This window comes from Furipterus horrens, unplaced genomic scaffold (genome assembly GCF_987537825.1).
Source record: "Furipterus horrens unplaced genomic scaffold, mFurHor1.1.pri manual_scaffold_3, whole genome shotgun sequence".
Taxonomy (NCBI): domain Eukaryota; kingdom Metazoa; phylum Chordata; class Mammalia; order Chiroptera; family Furipteridae; genus Furipterus; species Furipterus horrens.
The window spans coordinates 13940570-13967289 of record NW_028327173.1 but is presented as its reverse complement, the minus strand read 5'-3'; the positions used below and the strand labels follow the sequence as shown (position 1 = coordinate 13967289).

The window sequence follows — 26720 nt, the reverse complement described above, 5'->3', positions numbered from 1 at the left end:
GGAAGAGGTCTTGGCTCCAAGTCATTTAAGATTTTGGAGGAGGGCCCCTTGATTCTTTGGGTGGGGATATGTGACATTATAAGCAAAAAACCCCTTTACTCGTTGGCCTAGACATGCTGCCTTGAAAGAGGTCTCAGGTCATCTGTAGGCAGGCCTGCCCTTGAATCTCAGCCCTGCTGTGGGATTGAGGACAATCTCTTCATCCCTCCAATCCTCAGTTTTCTCCCCTGTAAACTGGGCACAATGCAAAATGTCTCCCAAGATGAATGGGACGATTAATGAGAGGATGAGAAAAGTATCTAGTTCAGTGCTTAGAGCATAGTAGGTGCTCAGTAAATGGTGTTCCCTTCCCACCTCCTACTATGTGGCTGTCACAGAGCTGGACACAGAGTCTGGCCCTCCAGTCACCTTCAATTAGATAGAGCTCCCATTGTCAGAGGTCATTCATTCATTCATTCATTCATGGTTCATTCATTGTTCAGTCATTTTTCTGTCATTCAACTAGCATTCAAGCTTCATTTCTGAGCACATACCACGTGCCAGGTGCTGGGACGCAGAGTTCAATTAGACCACTGGCCCTTGGTTGTGAAGTTTATTTACTCTTTCATTCAGCACATCCGTGGGGGGCGACTGTGTGCTTTGGCTGGGCAGAGGTGGTGCTGGGGGTAAAGTGAGCATTGTTGGTGGGCGAGGGGGTGGGGAGGGGGATGAATCAGCCCATATGTCACACCCCTGGGTTCGGGAAGAGCAGGAACCCAGAGAAGATGCTGTTGGCACCTTCTATGCCCAGCAGGGAGTTCTTTTCAGTGGCCTGCAGGAAGACGTTCTCCCCCTCTTCCAACTTGAGGACGATGCTGCCTGTGGTGACCTGGAAGGTGCTCTGGACATAGTCACAGAAGGTGACAACCTTCTGCATGCGGTCACGGTCCCAGCCCCGCATGAGGTTCACACACAGGTTCCCTCGTGAGCTGGCGTGGTAGGTGAAGTAGTAGAGGCCGGGCACCCTGCAGGTGAACTTGCCACTTCGAGGTTCGTAGTTGTTGTTTGCATTGGTGATCACACGGTCGAAGCGGATGGTCTGGTCCTTCCGCAGGAGTGCGTTGATGGTCCGTGTGGCAGAGAAGGCGATTTTCTGCGTAGCCTTGTAGTCTCCTGATTCACCCTTGGGACCCGGCACTCCAGGGGGCCCTGGGGAGCCTTTGGGGCCCACGGGGCCCTTGGGACCAACTTTTCCTGGCTTCCCTGTAGTCCCTGGGTCTCCCTTCTCTCCAAACTCGCCATGGTCTCCAGCTAGCCCTGGCAACCCTGGAAAAGCAGAGACAAGAGATCACTGAGAACCAAGGAAGGAGCCTGGCAGAGTAGCCTCAGACAGCTCCCTGCTCTGCTCTAGGCCTTAGCCTCCCATCTGTGAAACAGAGGGGGTTGCTCAGTGGGCCTCCGAGTCCCCTTCCAGCCCAGCTTTCCAAGTCTGTGATATGCTTGGCTACAATGGGGACTGACACCCATGGGGTGGGAGTAGGGTCTCCCTAAGGAAGGTGCCGGGCTAGCCCCCCTCCCTAGCTTGCATAGCACCCTTGTTCAGGCTTAGGCCTGGAGGCTGGGTAACGGCCTATTGGCACACGTGCCGTCCCGCTCGGTTCCTTCCCCGTTGGCTGACATCCCTAATCAATCACCACAGTCTTTCTTGCTGAACTGGGAAGTGGGTCTTAGAATCCTCCCACTCCACCACTCCAAGCAGTCACTACCCCTCTGTCTGGCACAACACAAGATAAAACCTCTTTCCCAAAGAGTGGCAGAGTTTAGTGGCTGAGAACGTGGGTTCGGGAGACAGAGAGATGTGCTTATCGCATCAGGTCTGCCGTTATTAGCTGTGCGACCTTGACTGAGTCACATTCTGTGAGGCTCAGCTTCCTCATCTGTAAAATGGCGATGATGAGATTTTTGTGGGCTTGTGAGGATTAAATGAGATTATCTGGGGAGAGTCGTTAGTTGACTATGGGTAAATGAACGAAGGAACTAGATCTCACAGGGGCCTCTTTATGGCAGGAAATCTCATCTGACCCCTGTGACAATCCCACAAAAGGATCATTGTCTGCATTTTACAGGAAAGGAAGCAGCAATTCAGAGAGGTGAGGCCACTTACCCTGGAGGTAACCCAGGACTGTGTGACTGGTGGTGCCCTCTCTCTACCTGGATTTAGTGGTAAGAGATCCATGGTCTCATCTCAGCCTCAACATTGACTGGGCTCCTTTGGGCAAGTCAGTAGCCTTTCTGGACATCAGTTTTCCCATCTGTAAAATGGGAATCCAAATGCCCTCCTTGCAAAGTTAGTGCGAGGGCTCAGTCAGCTGATGGATTTACAAGTGTTTTTGCCATCTCTTTAGTGGGCAGCTGTGACTTGGGAGACAGGAGGTGGGGCCTCAGTCAGTGACACCAAACTACACAGCACCTTTCTCTCCCTTCACCCCTGGCGTCCCAGGTTTGCCGTCAGTGCCTGGTGCCCCAGGAATGCCCGGGATGCCAGGGATGGCTGCGGGTCCCGTGCAGCTCTGGGCCTGGGAGACATCTAGTGGACCCAGGAGCAGTAGCAGCAGCACCAGGAGGCCGCCCCTCGGGGTCTTCATCACTGTGCTGTCTTGGCTGCTTCCTGCAGGGGGACAAGAAGATGTGGTGGGTTACTACTGTGGGGACTCCTCCTGTTTTTGTTGTTGTTGTTCATGCATTCATTTGCTGGTTTGTTTGCTGGTTCACTTGTTCAGTTGTTCGTGTGTTTGCTGAGTGTGTCCTGACCCCCAGACTCTGATTTGTGTGCTGGGGACGCAGTGGTGAATACACAGATATGACCTCTGCCTTCGAGGAGCTGACAGTCCCAGGGAAGACAGACCATAGGCAGGTCAACATACAAGAGAACAAAACTAGTTAGAGACGGTGATGAATCCAGAGAGAGCTGGTGCAGGAGGGACTTCTTCTGGGAGGGGAAACCTCCCACTGGGAAAGTTTTCCAGACAGGGGAGGCATCTCTGAGAAGCGAAGGTTCAGAAAGGGCCCGGGCAAGAGTATTCCAGGGGGCAAGGACACTGGGGGCAGCGGGGAGTGGGGGGTCAGGGCCTGGCGGCTGTGGTATGCGGGTTTGGGATTTTATTCCAAGTGTTCTCGGTCATTAGAGCTTCTGAACTCAGGGTGCCTGTGCTGCTTCCCCAGCAGCCCCCCAAGGAAGGCACTATTACTGCTACACTGAAGGGGACCCTGATGAAGCTCCGGGGAGCCAGGTCACTTGCTTGGGGTCACATAGGAAGGACTGCAGCCAGGACTCGAACCCACGCCTATCTGTCACTAAAGCCAGTGTCCCTGCCAGCTTGCCAGCCCATGTCTCACGGCAGGACATTCTTGGGACCCTCCAAAGGCGATGGGTGCCTGTGAGAGGTCGGTGTTCACCCCTGAGAACTAGGAGAAGCCCTGGGCTACCTCGGGCTGGTGCCCCCTGGCATTAATCCTCAGGCTGGGAATGATCTTAAACCTCATCTAGTCCAAACTGTAGCTTATTGTTTTTTTAAATCAAGTCAGCATTCAGTAACATAAATGTAATCATTTTAGAGTGAACATTTCAGTGTCATTTAGCACATTCACAATGTACACCCACTACCTCTGTCTAGTTCCAAAGCAGTCTCATCACCCCAAATAAAACTCTGTACTCGTGAAGTAGTGACTCCCTAATCCCACCTCCCCCTCAGTGCCTGACAACTACTAATCTGCTTTCTGACTCTGTGGATTTCCCTATGCTGGTTATTTAATGTAAATCGAACCATACGTCATGTGACATTTTGTGTCTGGCTTATTTCACTCAGCATAATGGTCTCAAGGTTTCTCTCTGCTGTAGTATATATCAGTACTTTATTTCTTTTTACGGCTGAATAACATTCCATTGTTTGGACATATTACAATTTGTTTATCTGTTCATTACTGATGGGTATTTGGGAAGTTTCCACCTTTTGGCTATAATTAACAGTGCTGCTATGTACATCCGCGTACAAGATTTGTTTGAATACCTGTTTTTAATTCTACCTAGCAATGGAATTACTGGAATTGCTGCATGGGGTCTTATGGTAATTCTGTGTTTCACCTTCTGAGGAACCCTTAGCCTGCTATTACGTCACCTCGATAACATCTCTGCCAAGGGCTCTTCCATCCATAACTTGCACCTTCTCAGTAATGAGTAGCTCATTACTTAACCAAGGCAACCCTGTCCACCTTTGCCCAGACCCAAACTCTCCCCATCCTTCAAAGCTCGGGTCAAAACCGTTCTCCTCCAGAAAGCCCTTTCTCATTACCCCTCAGTCCACAGAGGCTGAGCTGTTTCTTGCTCTTAAAATGGGAGTGCAGAGTAGTCCCTGCACCCCTCCCAGGACAGCTGTGGGGAACCAGGTGGGGCCAAGCTCTTGCTCAGACTCACTGCAGCTGCTGCTCTCTAGCCCTCACAGCCCTCTGGGGAAGTAGGTTGTGATTATTTTTCCATGTCACAGGTGGGGAAACTGAGGCTCAAACATTAGAAAGCAACCTGTCCTTAGTTATCTGGGACTGTGTGATGGCCAAACTCCTCCCACCTCAGCCTCATGCCAGAATTTGGCATGTGGAGGCCTTTCTGAGACCAGGAAAACCTGCCGATTTTTGGCTTATGTGCTCAGAAAATCAGCCTCACCCCCTCTGTCTGGTTCTAACCTATTCATGGCCTAACCTACCTTATGCCAGGCTCTGGGATGGGAGGCTGCACAGAGGGCTGGGACCAGGACCGAGAGTGACTGGCTTAGGCTCTGCCCTGCTCCAGAGAAAGGGTGATTTAGGGGACCCTGCTTATTTTTGAATGAACCTCAGCTCTTACTCTTGCAGGAGGTTTTACAAAATGACAGTTTGACAACTTTGATAATCCATGGGTTGGGCGCTTAGCAGGTACCGGGCTCTGTGCCAAACACTTTACACACCATTATCTCATTGACTTTGGCACTTCTGACAGCCTCTTGAGAAAGGCATTCCTGATTTCTCATTTTACAGATGAGGAAACTGGGTAGAGAGACAGCGAGGACCTCAGTCAAGGTCACCCAGCCCCATGTGGTTGGGATTCGAACCCATGCCCACTGGATCTTAACACTCACAGGGTGTTAGGTTAAGAGACTGCAGCACTTGGTGGTAAAAACATGGGCTTTGGAGCCAGACAGCCCGAAGGAGGCGCTAATGCATGGGCTGCTCTTGCCATTACTGTTACCGTTGCTATCAGGAGCGACATGCCAGTGGTGAGAGGCCTGGAGTGTCATAAGGAAAGCCACCACCAGGCCTCCACCACGTCTTAACTAAGGGCCTCAGGTCCCCGTCTCCTGTCTGGCCACAGTTTCTCCTATAAAGTGGGGCTAATACTAATCTCTACCTTGTAGGGTCGGCGGGAGGACAGGTGAGTTAGGGCTTACGACAGGGTCTGGCATGCTGGAAATGCTTACCGAATATTAGTTACTTTTAAAATCATCCCCATCATCTCAGAACCCCCAAGCTGTGGGACACAATGGAAGGTGGCTGGAAGAGTAAAAGAGGATCAGTCCCTTTGAGAGGTTGGGCTTGGGGAGAGGTATCCCAGGCAGAGGTGGCCCAGGGGTGGAGAGCATCCACCAGTGAGGTGGGGTTGGGGGGTGGAGGTTGCGGAGAAGCAGGGTCCTGACCTTTGATGAGATTCAGGCTTCTTGGAGAAGTGGGAGGTGGGGGTAGGGGGCGTGGGAAGATCTGGGTTCTGGCTCATTTCAGGGGCTGCTGAGTCTCATCTGCTCTGACCCCCATCCCCTCCTTCACTGGTCATCACCACTATCTGCCTTGTTCCTTCCTCAGGTCTTTCCCTGCATCACTGACCCTTCCATCCCCTCCAGCCCAACAATTCCTCTATCCCTGACTTGGAGTCAGGCCACCTTGACCTTGACCCCTCCCCACTTCTGCTGCTACCTCCCTGTATGACCTCAAGCAAGAACCTGAACCCTCTGAGCCTCTTTGGAAAAGTTAATTTCTACCTGACAGGGCTGCCAGAGGATTAAATGAGATGGGACCAAGACAGACAGACAAACAAACAAACAAACAAACAACTATAAAACAGGGTTTCTCGTGTGGTGCAAGTCAAATGATTTCTTTGAAAGAGTCATGCTAAGCTTTCTCGGCAGAATGCAAGAAAGTTAGAGAAGGCAGGTTTTGGAGAAATGCTGGGCTGGGTTCTGACATCCCTCTGCCTCTGACATCTTCATCCAGGTCGTTTGCTAAACACTGGGTGACCTTGATCTCCTTTAGGGCACGTAAAACCCCTGAAAGGTTCTATGGTCCCCAGAGAGGGTCTCAGCTGAGAGGTTATAAGACTTGCCCCAGATCACTAGCACTCAAGAGGCAGAAGCAGGACTCAGCTTGAGTCTTGGGGACCACCAAGCCCTTATGCTGGTGGCTCCCACTGTAGGCTGCCTCCCCATCTCTTGGGCACCAAGTAGCTGCAGATCCCCAAGTTCATCTGCAGAGAGTTTGATTCCCGAGGTCTAGGCTCAGGCATGGAGCCACACAGTTAAACACTCCATGGGGCTCTGAGGCAGGGGCCACGAGGTCTGCCCTGTGGGAATCACACCCTCTGCTCTATTGCTCCTGCCGACCAGTATCCCCAGGTACCAAGCCCCATCCTCACCTGGAAACCTGGCGTCCGGTGATGCTGTTGGACTGTGCAGCAGTGGGACCAGGAGCTGGGATCCCGATGCTCTCAGTCCAAGGGGGAAGTTCCATTCCCCAGAGACGGAAGGTTCTCCCCTGACAGCTCCCTCCCATGGGCTCAGCAGCCCGCACCCCCCTTGTCTCCCCACTCTCACCCTGTCTTGCTGCCTTCAGGCAGTTTCAGGTCCTGTTTCTGTAAACGGGGTGGGCTGGTGGTGAGTTTGTTTTCGCCGGCTCAGCAGCTGTGGGGGGAACAGGCTGTCCTGGGAGAATGTCTGCAGCTGGTGGCTTGGTCCCAGGGTGTCTGACCTCACGATCTTCTAAGGGAACAGGGGTGTTCCTCAATGAAGTGAAAATGTGGCCGGCCTGGTGCCTGGGTGCTGGATTTGGAATCAGAAACTTTGATTTCGCAATCGGGCCCTACCAGTTACCAGCTAAACATTCTCAGCCAGAGGAGCCCAAGGGAGTCCCATTTCCTCTGTTAATGATGGGACTGTAATTACACCTGCTTTAGGGATCGAACTGGGCACTGAGGCCTCGGAGAGGGCAGTGGAGGAGAAGGGAAGGCCAGCTGTAAAGTGCAGTGCACCTGTTAATTGTTAAGAGCACGTCATGCCCCAGGCTTCCTCTTTCAGGGCTCATCTCCTCTGCTTCCTTCCCGTTCTGCACCCTTGCTCTTTCCCGGTTCTCAGAAAATAATCTAATAATGAAAAATGAATTTTAAATGTGGTCATTATTTATTTATACCAGCAGGGCTTGAAGCTGATGACAATAATAAGCACAGGCAGAGGCCTGTTGCTTGTTGATCTTGGAATCACACCAAGTTAGAGCTGAAGAGGGGCTTGGAGGTCACCCAGCTCATCCTCTGCATTTTAAATATAGGGAAACTGAGGCTCAGATGGTGCCGTGCACTGGGAGACAGAGCCACAAGCAGGTCATCCCTGGTTCCTGCCCCCCCATGGAGTGCTTCTACTGGGGGAGACTGGTGTGAACCACCCAATGATACATGGTCTCATTGCTCCTGTGATAAATGTCACACAAAAGAAGTGAATGTTGGGACCCAGACCTCATGCAGTGGGAGATACAAGACTCAGAGCCAGGTACCTGACACCAGGTATCAGCCCCTCTCTGGGGCTGCATCTCAGGTGATGTGATGCCCCACTCAGGGGTGGCTGGCTAACAAGCACAGATCATTAGGGCCCGTCTTGATACCTGTGCTTGGAGATAGAAAATTGTTGGGCTTGTTAACTGCAGTGGATAATAGGGTAAGAAAAGAATAGTTAACACCAAAGGGACCCAGGTCTGGGTGAGGATGGGATGGGGCTGGATCCTGGGCAGGGAGAAGGGGGTGAGTCGGTTGCAGGTCTGGGAGTCCATCTGAGGGTTCCTGAGACCACTTGGGCCTGGCCTCTAATGCTCTGGCAGCTGATAGCAATGGGAAAAGATGGGCTTGAACCTGGAGTTGACGCAGCGGGGAAGAGGTAAAGGCATGGCTCTGGAATTGACCTCTCTCAAGCGTAAATCCCAGCTCTGTCTTTTTCTGGTTACGTGACCTCAGGTACATTTACTGATATCCTGGGATGGCATGGGGGGGGGGTCAGTGAGGTAACCCCGCTTGTCTGGGGCCCTGCTGAGTGCCTGGCCCCTGGTGGGCACAATGAAAACCTGGGAAAAGTATGATTTATATGAAAAGTCAGAATTCTTGGAGCCTGGGAATATAGGAGCCATGCCTGGATGAGGGGAAGGATTAGACTAGGGATAAGGTGCCCCTGAGCGGGAACCAGCTGGTCTCTGTGCCCATAGAATTGCTGACTCTCATCCCTTGGTGAAAAGAGAAATCTAAACCCCCTCAATGTCCAGGGGCATGAGATTCCTTACAGCTTGGGGTGTCTCGTTCTGACTCCTGTCCCACTCCCACAACCTCCTCTTTTGCCCCCACCCCCATAAAAGTCCTTGCCTGGTTCTTCTCAGCCTGTTTCTCCTGACAGAGAGAGAACAACAGGGAAATAATTATAAAAAATAAAAACGGCACTAAAATAGTCATTTCCAAAGTACAGGTTTCTGATCTGATACTGCGGACTATATAAATGGCGTATTGATTTTTTTAAACAGAGGAGAACTGAGAAGAAAGATGTATCACTGCGGGCATTGCCGGGTGGACTGCTAAGTGTTGATGGAGGGGAGCTGTGAATGGAGTGGCCCGTGACCCTGACTGTGTCCCTGCCAGAGGCACTCAGACTCCATGAACCAAGCAGGGTTCCTCGGCCCTGGCTTCTGTTCTCACTCTGTATGCGTGTCCTTATCTGTCCCTCCTTCCCATCTCACAGTTTTTGTGCCCCTACTATGTGCAGGCATGTGTCAAAGCAACCCTGCCCTCAAGGATGCTTACTTACCCTTCAGTGGGGGAGGCTGACCTGTAAGCAAATAAGTGCACAAAAGTCAGTTGGTGGAGCACGTGCACTGGCTTCACCTGGCAAACCAGCCATTCACGCACAGTTCTGTCTTCCCTGAACCTTTATTTAAAAAAAAACCTTAGGTCTAGAAATCTGTTTTTTTTTTGTTGTTGTTGTTGGTAAGTACGTCTGCAGGTAGTTATGTTGCATCACCAGGTTTGAGAACCTGGACTCTAAAGGGTCACAATTTTGTGGTCCAAGTCTGTGAAAGGCGCTGTAGGAACATAAAGGGGAATATCAAAGGAGGCTTCACAGAGGAGGTGATCTTTGGGTTGAATCCTGACAATTGAGTGTAGGATATATCCAGGTGGGTGGAGGGTTTGTGTGAGTGGGGTGGGGACTCTGCTGGATGAAGGAACCCCACAGGCAAAGCCACGGAGGAGATATGAAACAGCCCCTTTCAGGAACAAAGGTGCAAAAGTGGATGGAGGTGGTTGTAGAGCTGAGCTCAAGCCACTCCTCCTCCTGCCCACCTCCTTTGGCTGGTCCCTCCGTGAGCTCTGTGAGGCCCTGGGAAACCCAGCTGACATCCCAGCCAGGCCGGGGCAGGTTGTCGCAGGGCTGAGTGGGTCTCACTGGACTCTAAGGCCAGACCTGCAGTCTGCACAGGAAAGTTAAACTTTTTATCTTTTCCAGCTTGAACTGTCAACCCTTTCTCATGGTCATGCCAGGGAAAGTATTGCAGCTGATGGCCTCCTGGTCCTCCAACAAGAATGGTGGTGGCTGGGCCCCACTGTTAGGACCTCACAGTGAAGTCCTGACAGATTGTAGGCAGCAGTGGTTTTGGGTGGTCTCTTGGGGGCTCCCAGAGTCTGTCAGATGCCCAGGGGATAGATTCTCATGCGCGCACTCTCTCTGACCCATGCATGCCCACCTCAGAGCTGGGTTTTGAATACTAAATGATGAAATGGATTGGCTAGTGTGATGCCTGGTGCATAGTGAGTGCTCAACAGTCTTAGCTATTATGATGTTTTATTCACGTATTCATATACTCTCTTAGTCATTTATTTACCCACTTACTCATTCATTCACCCCAATTTACTCATTAATTCAGCACAAATTCACTGCACCTCTGACATTTGTCTATCCTGGGCATACCTGAGCCCAAACCCCTCCTGTGACAGGTGCTCCTGAAATTCAACCTAGGTCAACAGAAGTCTGGGAATTCAAACACACTCCTGTTTACCTGGAGCACATATACCTTTAATGACAGCAGTGCCTCTCACAAGTGACAGAAGACAGCCCCTTGGGGACCTCTTGTAGCCTTCAACCACACTTGGGCCTCTCTCTCCCAAATGGCCCAGTGGTGTGAGTGTCTCAACATTGGCACCAACCTTCACTGAGCCCTAACAAGATGCCCTGTGTGAGTCTGGAGCCCACAGACCGCTATAGCAGGTGCCTCTCTGAAGATGAAGAGACCCGCTTCTTCAAGGTGGCAGAGAGGAATCAGAGCCATGCGTATTCATTGACTTAATCATTTATTTATATATCTCCCTGAGTCTTCCAAGACTTAGAAAAAAGTAATGATAGTACCAGAGGTGTTGGGTAAGTGTCAAAGCAGTGACTCCTGCAGGAACTCAGAGAAGGGAGAGAACGCATGGGGCAGGTGTCAGGGTGGGCTTCCCGGAGGAGGAGTCCATTAGGTGGGGAGAATGGCCTGGGGCTGGAGCAGCCCTGCGCACCTAGTCGGGGAAGAGCAGGAAGCCAGAGAAGACACTGTCAGAGCCCTCTGTGCCCACCATGCCGTTGTAGTCGTTGACCTGCAGCCACACCTGCTCTCCCACCTGCAGACGCAGCAGCGCGCCCCCGGAGCTGACCTGCTTGGTGTTGGACATGTGGTCACAGAAGGTGGTCACCTTGACATTGTTGTGGTACAGCAGCACACACAGGTTGGCCGTCTGCGACGTGTGGTAGACGAAGTAGTAGAGGCCGGGGACCTTGCAGGTGAACTTGCCCGTGCTCGTGTCATAGTCCCCCTGGGGGTTCGTGATGACCGTGTTGAACTTGACCAGGCTGTTCTGTGCCGGGTACTGGACTGTCTGCCGTGTGACCGTGAACACTGACTGGTGCTTCTGCTTGTATCTCCCCTCCTCTCCTGGCTCCCCGATGGGTCCCATAAGTCCAGGAACCCCTGGCAACCCAGGGGCTCCCATGGGGCCATTTTTCCCAGGAAGGCCAGGTTTGCCATCTTCTCCCTTCTGACCCTTGGGTCCTCGTATCCCAGGAATAGCTGGGATTCCTGGGGAGAGAGCAGGTGGGAAGGAAGTGATGGGGCAGGGGACAGGGGATCAGGACCCTGGGAGTCTCTTTCCAACAGGTGCACTATCTACCTGGGAGCAGTGTGCAGGGAGCAAGGGGGACAGAACATCTTATAAGGTGGTCAGAGGGTTCAAGTCGTCCCCCCACATACAGGCTTGCCTTCTGACCTTGGCTAAGATACCTGCCTCTTGACCTCAGTCTCCATATTTGTGACAGAGAGGGTAGGACCAGCCAGCTCAGGGGGTGTCAAGGGTGGGATCTTAGTGTGTCAGAGGCCATGACTGTCAGCTCATGGACAGCATGTGGCCTCAGACACCTTCTATTTGACCTATACAATGTTTTATTAACTTTTTATAATTTTTTCAACTTTTTGTGGTAAAATAATTACAAGTTCACAGGAAGCTGAAAAAAAGCCAAGAAGCACCCACTTGCTCCTCACCTAGTTTTCCCCAGGGGGACATCTTGCATAACTAACGCACAAAGTCAAAACCAGGACACTGACCTTCGTGTGGCCAACAGAGCTTCACTTTCACGTGTGTGTGTGTACAGTTCTAATACAATTTTGTAGCACGTGTAAATTTTTGTAACACCCCTCTCTGCAATCAAATGTATCCCTCATTTTGTATTATTTTTATTAAAGAGGGCCTTCACATTTTACAAGTTTCAGAGCCCCACAAAACCTGCATCGTTCCCCAGGCTAGCTTAGTACATGGGAACCTCTGGATGCAGCCAAAGAGAAGCTGCCCCTTTAAGGGGGCTGCTCTCTCCAGCTCCGCCAGCCCCACTCAGCCCACTTCAGCCCCTTATGACAGCTGGCCTGGTTCAACTTTCCTCACGTTGAAGATGAGAAAATTAAGGCCAGAGACTTGCCCAAGGCCATGTAGCTGGTAGGAGGTGGAGTCAGGACTCAGAGTCAAGTCTGTCTGAGTTAGAGTCGGAACATCTGATTCTTGTTACCACCCTGATTACCTGCACCTCTGTGAGATTTTCCTCCCCTTGTTCCAAACCATACTCATTTTTTAGAGCCTGACGCCAGTCTCCTCTTCCAGGAAGCCCTCTCTGACCACCCCTGCCTGCCCTCATGGCCGCTTCCTCCTCTGACTTCCTTAGCAGTGGGTGTCTGTGCAAACCTATTTGTGACAGAACTTCTATATGGCTTTGAGCTTTTTAGGTCCCAGGGTTAGGATTATGGGATCAGGATCCAACTGACCTAGGCTTCAGGCTGTGTGACCCTGGGCAGGTGACCTCCCCTCCCTGAGCCTCTTTTGCCCAGTGGAGATAATGGAACAGACTCCACAGAGTCACTGGAGAGAGTGGGAAGGGAGAATGCACATGCCAGGCACCTCACAGGGCGCACTCGGTAAGCGTCAGGTCCCTGCGGTGGCTGTCAGCAATGCTGAGCAGGGCTGTATCTTATCCTTTGAGATGTCTTCCAGCTCCAGATCAGGAGGGGGCCTGAGAGGCAGTGGCGGGTAGTGGCTAAGGCAATGGCCTCTGGAGTTGGACAGGATTCTACTGTGTGCCTTCAGGCAGGTTACTTCATCTCTCCGAACCTCAGCTTTGACATTTCTACAATGGGAGTAAATCACCTCTTCAAAGGATTTTGGCCACAGTTTTGCTCATGTGCAAAGGAGTTAACAATGTCGTCTGCCCCATTTGGAACTGGGCCTGGCACAAGTAGGAATTCAATAATTGGTGGCTCTATGCCACCCCAGGCAGTGAGATGGCCAGAGGCAGCCTGAACACAGGGCCCAGAAAAAATGGCGCCCCTGTGGGTCCTCATTCAGCTCCCCGCGAATTGGAGAATTTCTTCTGAAATGGTGGTAAAATTCCACTCCATTGCCAGGAGGGAAGATGACAGTGGGAAAATTCCTAAGGATCTTCCTCTTCATTGGCTCCCTATCCCCCAACCTCTGCTTGCCTGTCACCTCTGCCCAACCCCACCCCAGCCTCACACAGACCATCTCCAGACACACTCCACCTCCCAGATACACACCTACTTTCCAACGAGGCACCGAAGACTCCAGTCCCACCCAGCACCACTCATGCCTCAGCGCCCTGTGCTCAGGCCGGCGCTTCCACGTGAATTCAATGCGAGGTTCTATGGCTGTGATCCTGACTGCTCAGCCTCGCCCCTCCAACTACCCGGCTCCAACTAGGGAGCCGGTGAGCACAGGTTTCTGCTGAAAACAGTGATAACAGCAGCAACAACAGCCATAGCCTACACTCCCCGAGGCTACTATGTGTCTGGTGCTGTTTCATAACTTAATCATCACAGCGCCCCTGTGCGGTAGGCGCTACCCTCTCCCCATTTTACAGAAGAGGAAACAGAGGCCCTGGATGTTAAGTGAGCACCGTACACAAGTTTACACATGGGAAGTGGTGGGGCTGGGATTTGAACCTTGCTCGTCTGTGCACTATATACATTCCCTGTGTGGGTCCCACCTTCCCCGAGGCTCCATGTTGCAGGGCAAGTAGTAGAGAGGTTGTAACAAAACAGTAGCCTAGCATTTCAGAGTTTGCCAGGGGTTTTCGCGTGGATCCTGTCCTGTGGTGCTCCCTGCTGCCTCGTGGGCAGGTGCTCATCTTCTCTCCCTGCTGTCAGATGAGGAAGCAGGGGAGGCCTGAGGCCTGGGCTCTGAGGCCAGAGGAGCCACACCTGCCGTGAGAGCTGGCCTCTGCCCTGGGAGCGGACGTGGCAAGAGGGACCACCCTCCTTGCCATCCCCAGGTCAGCCCCAGACAGATGCTCTGCCCCCTGCGCCCAGGCCCTAGGGGACCCTCCCCACCAGGCCTGCAGACTCACCTGGCTCGCCCTTGGGCCCTTGCAGTCCGTCATGCCCATCTTTCCCTGGGGCCCCGGGCAGGCCCGGCATCCCGGGGATCCCGTAGCATCCTGTGCTGGCCTGGGTCCCAAGTGGCAATGCCAACAGGAGCAGCAGCAGGTTTAGTCCGAGGTGGGCCCAGGAGCTGGAGCCCCTGTCCATCCTGGGGAAGGAGCTGGATGGGGAGGGCTGGGTTGGCGCACCCAGCCAGGCCTCGCTCCCCCTCCTCCCCTTCTCGCTCCCCAGGGCTCATCCCTCTCCACCATCAGGAGCCTACCTCCCTTCCCCGGACCCCTCACCTCTCAGGACTGCATAATGCATGGACAGCGGGGTAACGCCTTTGAGCTCAAGACCCCAGCTTAGTGGGGGTGGGGACCCTCCTTCCTCTCACAAATCAGGCTGTCCCTGGGGCCCATCTCAGAAAGGTGTCGGGGACAAAAACTACCATTTGCCCTCACCTGGACAGGGGTCCTGGCCTCACCTGGGGTAGGAGGGTTCTGGTCTGGTCGCTGAGACACCTTCCAATCTGCTTCCCTTCTCCACGGCAGGACGACACCGTATCAGAGTGGACACAGTGAGGAGGGCCCCGAGCAGAAGGGGTGGCCCCCTCCTCCCCCCTCCCTCCAGCCCCACATCCCCTTTCCCATAAATTTTCCTGACTCAATACTTTCTTTTGGGTGCTGAGCCAGGCTGACCACAGTGACACTCCTGTGCCCCCCACCCTGGGTCATGAGTGTCTGAAATGAGGAAGTGCCCACCACTCCGGATCTGGTAAAGGGCGTGTGCGTGTCTGCGTCTGTGTAAACATAGCGTCCTGGACAGACTTCCCCTGGAGTCAGGCTCAGCCCATCTGCTATCCATCCCCATTTGGTGGCATTTACTGTGCTTGAGACTCGGTCGTTTCACAACACCCCTAGGAGGAAGATATAACCCCCTTTCCAGATGAGGAAACTGAGGCTCAGGGAGGTGAAAGCATTTGTCCAAGTCATGCGGTGAGTGGTTTCTTGGGGTCCAAAGCCTTGCTATGACCCTTCTGCTTAACTGCCCATAGAAACAAGCCCCATATGCACTTGTCAAGTGGCAGGCCTTATTCTAGAAACTTCCATATGTCCCCTCCCATATCGTACTTGGGGCTAGACACCCAGGATGGGTCAGCTTTGATGGCAGGCAGCCTACTGTGTTGCGCAGACTCCTCTGACTACAGTCAGTGGCCAGAGGGGGTTATTTCCAGCACTGCCACCCCCTTTCCCTGAGGCCTTCAGCAAACGGCTGACCCCATCCAGGCCTCAGTAAATGGTGTGTGTGTGTGTGTGTGTGTGTGTGTGTGTGTCTCACGAGCTCCCATGCGGACAGTGGTGAGGATTCTGTATGATAGATACGTACATCATACTTAGCCCTGTGCTGGATATGAGCAGGACGTGAGTTCAGATTCCTGCCTTGGCCCCCCGAAGTGTCCCTCAGGGCCTCTGTCCCCCCGTCTGCTTCTCCATGCTCTGGAACATGGCTGCAGAGTGTGGGATGAGAGTAAAGATGTGAGTGCTCTTGGCCCTGGGAGTCTGGGGTCAGGGAATGGATGGATGGCCCTTGAGCTCACATCGTCCTCACTTCATTTGCGTCTGGGTTTGGTCTGTCCAGCAGATGGCAGCCTCCGCCTGTGCTCAGCACTTCCCTGCCCCGCCTGCCAGGTCCAGCTGGGTCCCTTCCTTCCAGAGGGGACAGTGATTTGCCGAGGCAGAGGTGGGTAGGTATGGGTGGAATTCAGGGTAAGGAGCAGCCAACAACCGCTATTTCTATAGCCTGGTCTCTCCTGTCCCCGCGGGGCTCCACCACTGGCATTTTCTTTGAGTATCTGCAGTGAAAGAAGCCCTCCACTTTGGGGTCAGGCAGAGCTGGTTCAAATCAAGGCCTTGCCACTTTCTGGCAGCACGACCTTGAGGCAATCAATGTCTTCCTTCTCAGAGCCTCAGCGTTCTTAACAAATTTTCTGGGATTAAATGCATGGCTATAAAATGTCCAGCACATGGCAGGTGCTCCAAGACCTGTTTCTTTTCCCAGTCCATGGGTGGGTAGGTTCTGAAGAGTCGGGGGTCCCTGGGGCAGAGTGGGAACACAGTAGGGGCTGAGGGCCATGTAGAGTCCAGCACTGCCCCAGGGCTACAGAGGGGCCACTCTTCTTCCTGACTCCCAAAGGCTTTGGGCTGGGCTGCTCCAGGAGAGGGTCTTGATCATAGGTCGGAGGCAGGGGAGGGGGCTTTGTGTAGCTGAGGACTTCGAGGCTGCTTGTGTGTCAGTTAGTGGATGGGGGAGACAGTTCCCGTGGGCGTCGGTGTGCGTGGAGGTCAATGTGTGAGCAAACACGGGTATTTCTAAGGCACGTGTGTGTTAGAGAGAGTGGAAGATGTGTACACTTGTGTGTCAGGGGTGTGTCTGGGACACCTGTTTTGAGGTATGTGTGTGTAAGAGCACTTCAGATGGCTTATAGGGGCCCTCAGGTGTCTGAAGCAGGGGTGTGTAGTTATGATGGCGTGTGCATCCCAGGGAGGTCTGTGTGTTTGTTGGCATAACTAGCATGGGTGTCCAGGGGGTGTGCATGGGTGCATCTAAGAAACTGGGTGTGTGCTGAAGGGAGGGGATCACATGCCAATGTTTCAGTGAGGAGTGGACAAGTCTTGGTCCAGGAGTGTGGGGAGGTGTGCATTCGAGGTGTATGTGTGTGCATGTGTGTGTTTATGTGCAGCATGAAGATAAAATCGGCTCCCTCTGGGAAAATGCACAGGGCATTGGACATTTTCAGGATTGAATTCTGGTCTCCTTATTTTCTTCGTGTACAAAGGACATACTGGGCCAGCTTCTTGCTCCTGAGCAGCCCCCGGATGGGCCAAGTGGGACCCCGGGAATGAGCCAGGAACATTCCAGACCCACTATCCCAGTCCCCATCCCAGGCAGTATGCCCAGCAGGCTAGCAGGCCCAGCCTTCACGCCTGCCAGGGTGGAAGCCCAAGGCTGGACTCAGGAAATTCCCTTTGGGGAGGACTGCTGGATGCCCTTGGGCCAATTGCTCCCCGTCTCTGAACCCTGCATCTGCCTTTCTGGTCATTTGTCAGGTGTGTGTGGCTGTGAAGGCCCACTAGGGTAGCAGTTAAACACCAGGCACTAGTAAGACTTGGAGCTAAATTCCAGCTTCTCCTCTGGAACAGTAACTTGGGCTTTATGTCTGCCCCAAGTCCCAGCCTCAGTTTTATTATCTGTAAAATAGGGTCATAACACCCACTTCAGAGCTCAGCTGTAAAGATTATACATGTAATAACAGCTAAACCTTATGTAGCCTTTGTGATGAGGCAGGCACTGCGCTGCTATTTTCATGTATCAAGTCATTTAATCCTCCCACAACCCTTTGAGGCAGGTGCTATTATTATTCCCACTTTACAGACTGTGGAACTGAGGTTTGCTGAAGTTACATACCATGTACATGATTGGACAACTAGTAAGTAGTGGCCCCAGGATTTGAACCCAGGCTCCCAGGACCTGTCAAATACATATTGTAAAACACTAAATACGGGTCTGCCCGGTACACTTCACGATTGTCATACTTATGTCTCCCTCCCAATGCCCAGGCTAGCAAGTGAACCTCAAGCCAGCAGACGTGGACACAGGTATTTATTCCAGGAAGAGTTCCAAGAAATGATCTTTCTTCAGCTAAAGCAACAGCAACCCACTTTACAGAGCAGAGCACAGACACCAGAGACGTGGAGCGAGTGGGCCCAGGTCACAGAGCAGGAAGAAGATGAGGCCAGGGTGAAAGGCAGTCCTTCTCTGGTTCAGGTGGACGGGAAGATGAGAAAGCCATTGAAGATGCTGTCCGCCTCGGAACCCTGGTAAATGCGGCCCTTCACAGGGTCTTTTTCGATCCAGACCTGGTCTCCGTTCTGCAGCTGGAGCACCGTGCCCCCAGACACCACCTGGAATAATCCCTTGCTGTTGGTGTCACAGAAGCCCAAGGAGCGCACGGTCTGGCCCCTCCTGGAGGACATGATGGACAGGCAGATGTCCCACTTGGACACCACCTGGAAGTTGAAGTAGTAGTAGCCCGGCACTGCGCAGACGAACCGGCCCGAGTGGCTTTCGTACCGGCCTTCCTCATTGGTGATGACCGTGTCAAAGATGACCACATTGCCGCCCGTTGGTGGGTTCCGCCTCACGGCTGAGAAGGCTGGCCGCGGCTGGTCGTTGATGTTTCCCGGGGTGCCCTTGATGCCCTTCGGTCCTGGGATGCCAGGGGCCCCCATGGGACCGCTGGGTCCTGGGTAGCCCATTTTGCCAGGGTATCCAGGGGGCCCTGGGTCCCCCTGGTCTCCTTTGAGACCTCGGATGCCTGTCCGGATGCTAGGGGCCCCTGTGGGGAGGAAGGCCAGGTTAGGAGTGGGAGTCTAGTGTATGCCCATCCTCAGGGAGATGGCTGGGGCCCCAGAATGCTGTGCGATAGTGAATAGGGGAGTGCCTGAGCCTTCAAGACATTGATTCTGGCTGGCTCTGTGACCTTGGGCAAGTATCTCAACCTCTCTGAGCCTCAGCTTCTTTATCGATAAAATGGATAGAAGTGTGAACAAGCACTTGGGGAAGTGTCACATTCTGTGAAAAGCAGGACACTGGCTCCTTCACTGTGCTTCTGCCCATAGACCTGCACTATACATACAGTTCCAGGGTGCCTAAATGCAAATTGTTACAAATGTCTCTGCATATCTTTCTGGTCGGCTGTGGACCGCGAGGTTGGGGGGATTACATGAGACTCTCCTTTTCTACTCTGGTCATATCCTCCTTCCTTCCCCTTTACCCCCAGGCTTCCTTAAATTTGAGTGTTTCTAAAGCCTCAACTGCCTGGAAAGAGAGAGCAGGGACAGAATGGGGGGTGGGTAGGTAGAAAGAAGCATAAAGGATAGTTGCCATTCATTGATCCTTCTCTGTGTGCCGGGTGGGGTTATTTCTCTGTTTTACAGATGAGGAAACTGAGTCTCAGAGAAGGTTACACAGCAAGACGAGGGCTCCCAAGCCTAAAACCTAGAACGTTCATCATTCTAGCAACCATGACCAAGGACTGGGCACTGCTTCAGGACCAATCTCATTTATTGCTTGCAGTGACCCATTCCCCAGAGGGGAAAGACAAGGCCAAGGAAAGAGGGCCCAAGCAGTTAGGAGGGCGTGGACAAGCCTGGGGTCCTGGGGACATGGTCCAGGGAGAAGGCTAGCCCCACCTCAGACCTTGGGACCTGGTGATACTGGAGGTGGGGGTCCAGGTAGACTCCTGCTTTTTGGTGCCACCCCCAGAGTTCCACCCTGGAGCCCAGGCCAGGTAAAGGGATGAGGGGCTGGGGTCCAGAGGGAGGTACTTACCTGGTTCCCCTTGCTCCCCCTTGAGGCCTGGCCGCCCGGGTCGGCCAGGTATTCCTGCAGCCCCTTCTGTCCCATCTAGTGCTCGGCAGACATCCTGGGTCACCGCAGAGGCCAGGGACATGGCCAGCACACCGACCACCAGCCAGACCCATGGGGCTTCCATGATGCCACTGTAGACACAACAGGGTCTGGGCAGGCTGGACATCATACACTCATGTACCCCCAGTTCACTCTCGAATCCGCCCCCCACAATGACATATCCATATCCCCCTACCACCACTGCGTACCTCCCTGCTTGAGGGATTCTATGTCCACCCTCCATCCAGCTCCAGGGAACCCAAACCTTTATGTAGAAGCACAGACTCACACAGGTGCACACATGCAACTGAACACACCCACAGAGTCACACACACAGACACACTAACAGCCTCCCACGCCCATGCTGCTGGACACACAAACTGACAGCCAGAGAGACTCCATCCCTTCCTCGCCTGGACACACACATTCATATACTCCTACAGATGATCAATTCCATTGAACAAACATTTATTGAGAGCCCGCTCCTTATTTAATGAACACTCTCTCACCCAGATGACAGAGCTGTGCATACACACAGGAATTCACAAACACCTGCCAACGTGCCTGCTCACTCCCGTCCACACTCGTCCCTCTCAGGCTGATTGTCATCCACTGTCTCCCTCTGTGGGGTCCCTCTGCTGGGCTCTGAACCTCTCAGCCTGTTCCGGCTTCTTGTGTTTTGGGGGATCAGGACCCAGAAACTCTGGTTAGGGTTGATGGGTCTGTGTCACTACCTCCCGCTGTCCCCAAGTCCAAGGAGTTAAGCGTCCCCCTCCCCCGACTCAATGATTCTGGGTCCTGAATAAGTGCCCCACCCCACCCCATCCTGGACCAGACCAACTAGACATGCTCTCCCTCCTCACCAGCCTCAGTGGTCCAGCTACTAGGCCTGCTCCCCGGCTCCTGACCTTCACAGCCCCTTCCCTCTCAGGCGCTGGCCTCACCTGCCTTGGGCGGTCAACTCAACTGGATGTTCCTGCTGTCCATGCAGGGACCGCTGTGGGACACCCTGCAGGGTGGTGCTGGCCAGTGGCCAAGTTTCACATCCCTTCCCACTTCCCCTTCTCCTTCTCTGGACCTGCCCCTGACATTACCCCAGGAGCCAGAGGCTGACCAGGGACATTTTGAGCAGACCTCAGCAAGATTGGGACATCGGACATCCTACCCCAAGCCACAGTTGGTATGGGGCCAGAGACGGCAGGCAGGAGTCTGTGAGGATGGAGGGCTGTGGAGGGTGTTCTGCAAAGGACTGGTAAAATCATAACTTCTAAGTCTTCTTTAGGATTTGAAAGCAACAACATGTATTTATCGTCAAAAGCTTGTAAATACAGAAAAGCACAAAGAAAGAAGAACAGGGCAGTAGTAATGAATAGCTTAGTAGCCAGCTTTCTAGGCCTGCCACTTTCTAGTTGCACATCCTTGGAAAGGCATGTAACCTCCTGAGGCCTTGGTTTGCCCATTGGTAAATTGGGAACAACAGATTCTCTACCTTATTGGATTACTATAAAGTTCTAATGATATAATACACATACAGACACTGGGCACATGGTGAATACTTAATAATTAGCTTTTACCAACATTTAAAAAACAGTAACACCCCTGGCTGGTGTGGCTTAGTTAGTTGGAGCATCGTCCTGTAACCAAAATGTTGTGGGTTCAATCCCCAGTCAGGGCACAGGCGTGGGTGCGTACGATCCAGGGTCTGGGCACTGATCCCCAGTCTGGGCGCGTATGGGAGGCAACCAGTTGATGAACATCTCTCTCCCTTCCTTTCTCTCTAAAAAAAGGAATGAAAAAAATAAATGTCCCAGGATGAGGATAAAAAAATAAAATAAAATAAGTAGTAGTGATGAAAGCCCATGAATTCTCCCATCTAGAGAACTGCTGTTAACATTTGGATGTCTCATCTAGCCTTGCTCACTCTCACTGATGGGGTGCTCGCTACCTGCCAGCACAGCTCACGTCATCATTGCCAACTGGGACCCTGGGGACACTTCGCTTTAGGTGAGCAGTCTGTCTCTCCCAGATTGGAGACCAATGTGTTCAGGCCCGGGCTGACTATGTGTTTCTACTTCTTCTCATGACCACATTTTTTTCCTGAGAAATTCACCAGATGGAGGAGGAAGAGAAAAAGGAGGGCTGTTATGCACAGGCAGATAAAGGTGTTCTAGGTCTGAGGTTTTCAAGCTTTTGGGACTCCTTTTTTACTTGCTGTCTTGTATAGCACCTAGTATATTTCCAACAGATACAAACAGACATGCTATGGTTTGAAGGGAGGGCCCAGAGTTCCTCCTGCCAGCCCCTCTTTGCTCCCCAAGATTTAGGAGGTTAGGAGAATCTCTGTGACCTTGGGCAAGCCACATCATTTCTTTGCACCTCCGTTTCTTTTTCTGTAAAATGGGGATAATACAGCCTCCTCACTGGTCTACTGAGGGACTATGTAAACTTGCAAGGAAGTTTAAACTGTCAGATGCCACATTAAAACAAGTCATTGTGAATAATACCTGTGTGAGCTTGGGCAAGTTACCTAACCTCTCTGAGCCCCACTTTCTCCATCTACCATGATGAGGGAGTGGGTTGGAAGCAGGAAGGATTGCCCCAAATGGTCTGCAACATCCCTTCCAGCATTTGTTTTCTTCAATTGCATTGTTTCAGTTTTGCTTCCTTGCAAGAGAAATTAGGGAAAAAAACCACATGTCAGAGTCAGAACCAACAGCCTTATTGCTCCCATTTTATAGAAGAAGAAACCGAAGACCAGAGACAGAAAGACTTACCCTCATAGAAAGTGGCAGAATCAGCAGGAGGAAAAGCCAAATACTGTGAAGGGCCTCTCAAAGTATAGTGTTCAAGGTATTAAACACACAATTCTTATAGAAACATCTAGTGAGTGCATGTCAATTTTTTGGTAGTTTCTTAATGAAGGAACTAGCAGGATGACAAAGCTAGTTCAAATGAAGACTGAAAAAAAAAAAAGAGACCTATATTATGGAGAGAGAGGAGTCTGAAAACAAAAACAATAATAAAAAAATAAGAATTCTAGAATAGTCATAAAGTTGCTAAGTTAGTACCAAACTGGTTAATATCCTACAGGGCAATACAGTCATAACATTGGGGTTATCTTCTCTATTAAAATCACTTGCATCCCTACCAGACAAAAATAATTTGCAACTTATCAGTTTCCTACCAGCTAACAGCTACCTTTACAGAGCCCAGGTTTCAATCAATAGTAAACAATACGTCAAGCCAAGTGACATTCCCCGAGAGTGTCAGATGACCCTTAGGAGGGCTTGTCAGATGCTGCTCTAATTTGACTTTGAAAGGACACCAGCTATTTGCCTTACTGCCAAGTGTGGGATGATTTTACTATCAGACTGTTGCAAGAACCTAAACACGCTTCCTGAGAAATAAAAGGCCTCGATAGTAACGAATATATCATTAGTGTGAAAAGTAAATGGGTCAGTGATGGCCCGTGAATGTCACAAGAGGGGCATGTCCAGAGGGGACAGGCAGTTTCTTCAGAGCTCAGTCTGGTAGAGGGGAGTTAAGGGAAGGAAGGATGTCAGGATGCCCCTCATCATTACCGACTGCAAATCCATGAGGCCCAGTCCCAGGGTGTAGTCAGGGGCCTAAGAACTAACAAAAGAATAAAAAAATCTCTAAATTACTCAAATTCTTCATGGGGAAGTCACATCTCACTCAAGGGTTGGGTTCCGAAATCAGCGTATTAGGCAAATATTGGAAATGGTCAACGTTACTGTTAGAAAAAAGTCGCCATGTTGGAGACCGTGTTATCATTGTCACAGAAGTTCTATGCTGTCACTTTTGGCTCTGACATTAGAACAGATTTCCCTTTTTTTAGTTGAGTATCAGTTGGCTAATGTATGTGCCCTTTTTTGAAAAAAAAGAAAGAAAGAAATTGAATCCTTAAAGATAGGAATCCTACTCAGTGGGGAGGTGCTCAGAGGATCTGAAGCAGACCTGGGGATAGCGGGTCCTGTCAGGTCTCCTCCTCTATGTTCACTCCAGAAACAGGCTCCTTGAGGGTGTGGAATGACGGCAGCATCCCCTGCCTCCTTTAAATCAATATCTTTAGCTCTTTCTCTGAATCTTATCGGGCAAAATGCAGATAGTCGAATGTGTATAGAATATACCTCTGAATTTCTTGTATTTCTTTTTTGAATAAAAAATTCGAGGTTTAGCCTTGGCTGGTGTGGCTCAGTGGGTTGAGTGCTGGCTTGCGAACCAAAGGGTCACTGGTTTGATTCTCTGTCAGGACACATACTGGGGTTGTGGGCCAGGTCCCTGCTTGGGGGCACACAGGAGGCAACCACACACTGATGCTTCTCTCCCTCTCTTCCTCCTTCCCTTCCCATCTCTGCAGAAAAACAAATAAATTTTAAAAAAATTAAGGTTTAATTTACATACAGTAAAATGCACAAATCTTGAGTGCATTGCTCAGTGGCTTTTCATGTGTGCGAATACAGCGTTTACCACCACCCAGATCAAGATCCAGAACATTTTCTTTACCCATCAGGTTGCCTGGTGCCCCTTACATTATGCCCCACGCCCCCAAAGCGACTAGTGTATTCCAGCTTCCAACACCATTTGTTACTTCTGGCTGGTCTTGAACTTCATGGAAATAGAATAATTCAATTTGTGTCTTTTGTGTCCAGCTTCACATGCTTGTGAAATTCATCTGTCTCATTGCATGAATCAGCTCAGTTTTTAGTGCTGAGCAGTATTCCGTTGTGTGCATATACCCCCTTTGTTTAGCCCTCTCCCGTGGACATTCTGGGCCATGACGAATAAAGCTGCTGAGAGCCTTCCTGCACAAGTCCCCCTCTGGGGGCGGCTCTGTGGACATACGAGCTTGGGCCTCTGCTGTAGTGTTTGAGCACCAAGGAGAGGCGTGGAGTTCACCTTGATGCCCCTTCCTCTCCCATCCGCTGCCCCATATCTCTCTCTCTTCAACAGCCTCCTTTGAAAAGAAAACAAGAACAAAACAAAACAGCAACAAAAAATCTTCCTGCACCCTCTGCCTGAACCATGTTTTCTCCTTCTCACTCACTCTTCCCCTTCTCCCTGTTCTTTATCATGAAGATTGTCTTCATTTTTGCTTGTGGCTAAATCCTTCCGCTCCTAGGCGCCTTCTGGGTCTCTCCTTCTCTTCTCCATCCCTCCACCCAGTAAGATCAGGTTTGTTTTTTTTGGGGGGGGGGGAGCTGTTTGGGAAAAGGGGAGGGAGCTGTCAAAGAGCCTGCCACACATCTTCAGAGCACATTCTTATTCTTTGCATCCCTCTTGGCAGAGAAAATCTATTTTGGGGACTGTTGTATGAAAAACGGAAGGAATTGTAAACAACGAATAATATGCTAAGGAGGCAGAGGCAGCGTGGGGTCACATTCAGTAGCTGCCTCCCATTTGCACTGTCTGGGGATGACAACGACCCTTCAACTTGTGGCCAGGCTTCAGATCCCTGTGGTTTGTCCCTGACGCCCGTGGCAGGCACTTAGCAAAAGTCCCATATCCTCCTTCTTCCCCCTCGTGCCACTTAGAGGCCAGGGCATAGTGACCAGTTGAGAAGACCTCCACCCCTCAGCCCGAGGCCCCAGCTGGAGACTAGCATCCTAGCTGCACAGAGGGAAGCAGCCAAGCCTGCCCAGGGCCAGGTGGAGCAGCCCTGGGAGAAGTTCCCAACACCAGATCTCTCAGGAAAGGTGCTAATGGAAGCCACCAGGGGCACAGGCAGGTGAGATGTAAAAAGATTAAGAGGATTAGGAGAGAGTTTGGCAAACAAGCAGCAGGCTGTGAGAGCCAGCAAGGAAGCATTGCCTCTGCCTTACAGGGGCCGGGCCCTAGGTCCTGGGGGCTGTCAGACCCCACAGTTAGGAACTGAGATCTGGGGTCAGTCGTAAGGGTAAGCAAGAGGCCGGGAGAAAGCTCCCCAAGCAGAAATGATCTCCTTCCTCTGTGCATCACCCACCTGAAATTTCACCTTTACCCATTGTTTCCATGGGGTAAGCATTGCCTTTTCTAGGATGTTTTAAAATTGAAGATGTGTCTTGGTGCATTTGCAAGATGTGACTGGGTGTTGCTTAGTGAGCCCTACTGCTAGGCTTAGTACTAGTGCTTAATACACTACCTCATTCCATCAACACAACCCCAAGAAGAGAGTGCTGTGACTGATGAGCCCCTTTTACAGATGAGGCACCTGAGGCTCAGAGAGGGTAATCGACTTACATAAGGTCACACAGCCAGTAAATAGTAGCATTATCACCAACACATCAGATAACTTTCTGCAGATGTTCACTGTCATCCTCTGCATGGGGGTGGAGGCTAAAACAGGAACTCTGAAAGGGAGAGGAGAACGGAGAGGATAAAAGTATTGGGTATTGGACTCTGAAGGCAAGATTTGCCAGCTTCACATATTTACCTCCCCTGTGCCAATCATTTTACATACATCACCTCACTTAATTTACATATTATCCTTACAGGGTAGTATTTTTTTAAAAGATTTTATTTATTTTTAGAGAGAGGGGAAAGGAGGGAGAAAGAGAAACATCAATGTGTGGTTGTCTCTTGTGAGCCCCCAACTGGGGACCTGGCCCACAACCCAGGCACGTGCCCTGACTGGGAACAGAGCCAGCGACCTTTTGGTTCACAGACCAGCACTCAATCCACTGAGCCACACCAGCCAGGGCTCGGTTTATTTTCAAAGATGAAGGAGCTGAATCTCAAAAAAATGAAGTGACTTGCTCATGGGTTCGGGGTTGCCAGATTTAACAAATAAAAATATAGAATGCCTAGTTCAATTTGAATTTCAAGTCAACACGGGTATGCATGGGATATATTTTTAAAAAGATCCATTCTACATTTTATCTGGCAACCTATGGAGATCACACAGCCTGTGAGTAAGTGGCAATTTCCCACTTCTCTGGTTTATCGGAATGCCTATCTTGTAGGAAGGTGTGGGCTGAAGGGGATGTTCCTCTGCCTCTCTGCCT

At 51.4% G+C, this 26720-nt stretch overlaps 3 protein-coding genes across 6 annotated transcripts; all 3 read right to left on the bottom strand.

Moving 5' to 3' along the window:
* Positions 1 to 578: 578 nt before the first annotated feature.
* On the bottom strand, positions 579 to 6944 carry C1QB (complement C1q B chain). Of its 2 annotated transcripts, none has more exons than XM_090268757.1 (3): positions 6870 to 6944; positions 2450 to 2647; positions 579 to 1305 (listed from the first exon to the last, which is right to left on the bottom strand). In XM_090268757.1, exons 2-3 carry the CDS (start codon positions 2622 to 2624, stop codon positions 725 to 727), a joined length of 756 nt encoding a protein of 251 aa, XP_090124883.1. In that variant the 5' UTR covers positions 2625 to 2647; positions 6870 to 6944; the 3' UTR covers positions 579 to 724. The 2 variants fall into 2 exon arrangements, with proteins under 2 accessions (XP_090124883.1, XP_090124882.1); XM_090268756.1 differs by lacking the exon at positions 6870 to 6944 and adding an exon at positions 6692 to 6831.
* A 3684-nt stretch (positions 6945 to 10628) lies between these two features.
* C1QC (complement C1q C chain) lies at positions 10629 to 14839 on the bottom strand. Of its 2 annotated transcripts, none has more exons than XM_090268755.1 (3): positions 14732 to 14839; positions 14232 to 14425; positions 10629 to 11406 (listed from the first exon to the last, which is right to left on the bottom strand). In XM_090268755.1, the coding sequence occupies exons 2-3, from the start codon at positions 14410 to 14412 to the stop codon at positions 10850 to 10852; spliced, it is 738 nt and encodes a 245-aa protein (XP_090124881.1). In that variant the 5' UTR covers positions 14413 to 14425; positions 14732 to 14839; the 3' UTR covers positions 10629 to 10849. The 2 variants fall into 2 exon arrangements, with proteins under 2 accessions (XP_090124881.1, XP_090124880.1); XM_090268754.1 differs by having other exon boundaries at positions 14709 to 14766.
* A 3051-nt stretch (positions 14840 to 17890) lies between these two features.
* C1QA (complement C1q A chain) lies at positions 17891 to 20744 on the bottom strand. 2 transcript variants are annotated; one of them, XM_090268751.1, is made up of 3 exons: positions 20661 to 20744; positions 19639 to 19808; positions 17891 to 18643 (listed from the first exon to the last, which is right to left on the bottom strand). In XM_090268751.1, the coding sequence occupies exons 2-3, from the start codon at positions 19799 to 19801 to the stop codon at positions 18069 to 18071; spliced, it is 738 nt and encodes a 245-aa protein (XP_090124877.1). In that variant the 5' UTR covers positions 19802 to 19808; positions 20661 to 20744; the 3' UTR covers positions 17891 to 18068. The 2 variants fall into 2 exon arrangements, with proteins under 2 accessions (XP_090124877.1, XP_090124878.1); XM_090268752.1 differs by lacking the exon at positions 20661 to 20744 and adding an exon at positions 20580 to 20654.
* Positions 20745 to 26720: the final 5976 nt, after the last annotated feature.

What these genes read in the sequence shown, in the direction of transcription:
- C1QB (XM_090268757.1), bottom strand. Translation starts at nt 2,624, where the DNA reads ATGAAGACCCCGAGGGGCGGCCTCCTGGTGCTGCTGCTACTGCTCCTG. An exon ending in AGGGGTGAAGGGAGAGAAAG is followed by an intron (nt 1,306 to 2,449) that starts GTGCTGTGTAGT and finishes CTGCTTTTCCAG; the next exon opens with GGTTGCCAGGGCTAGCTGGA.
- C1QC (XM_090268755.1), bottom strand. Translation starts at nt 14,412, where the DNA reads ATGGACAGGGGCTCCAGCTCCTGGGCCCACCTCGGACTAAACCTGCTG. An exon ending in AGGGCCCAAGGGCGAGCCAG is followed by an intron (nt 11,407 to 14,231) that starts GTGAGTCTGCAG and finishes CTCTCTCCCCAG; the next exon opens with GAATCCCAGCTATTCCTGGG.
- C1QA (XM_090268751.1), bottom strand. Translation starts at nt 19,801, where the DNA reads ATGGAAGCCCCATGGGTCTGGCTGGTGGTCGGTGTGCTGGCCATGTCC. An exon ending in GGGGGAGCAAGGGGAACCAG is followed by an intron (nt 18,644 to 19,638) that starts GTAAGTACCTCC and finishes TCCTCCCCACAG; the next exon opens with GGGCCCCTAGCATCCGGACA.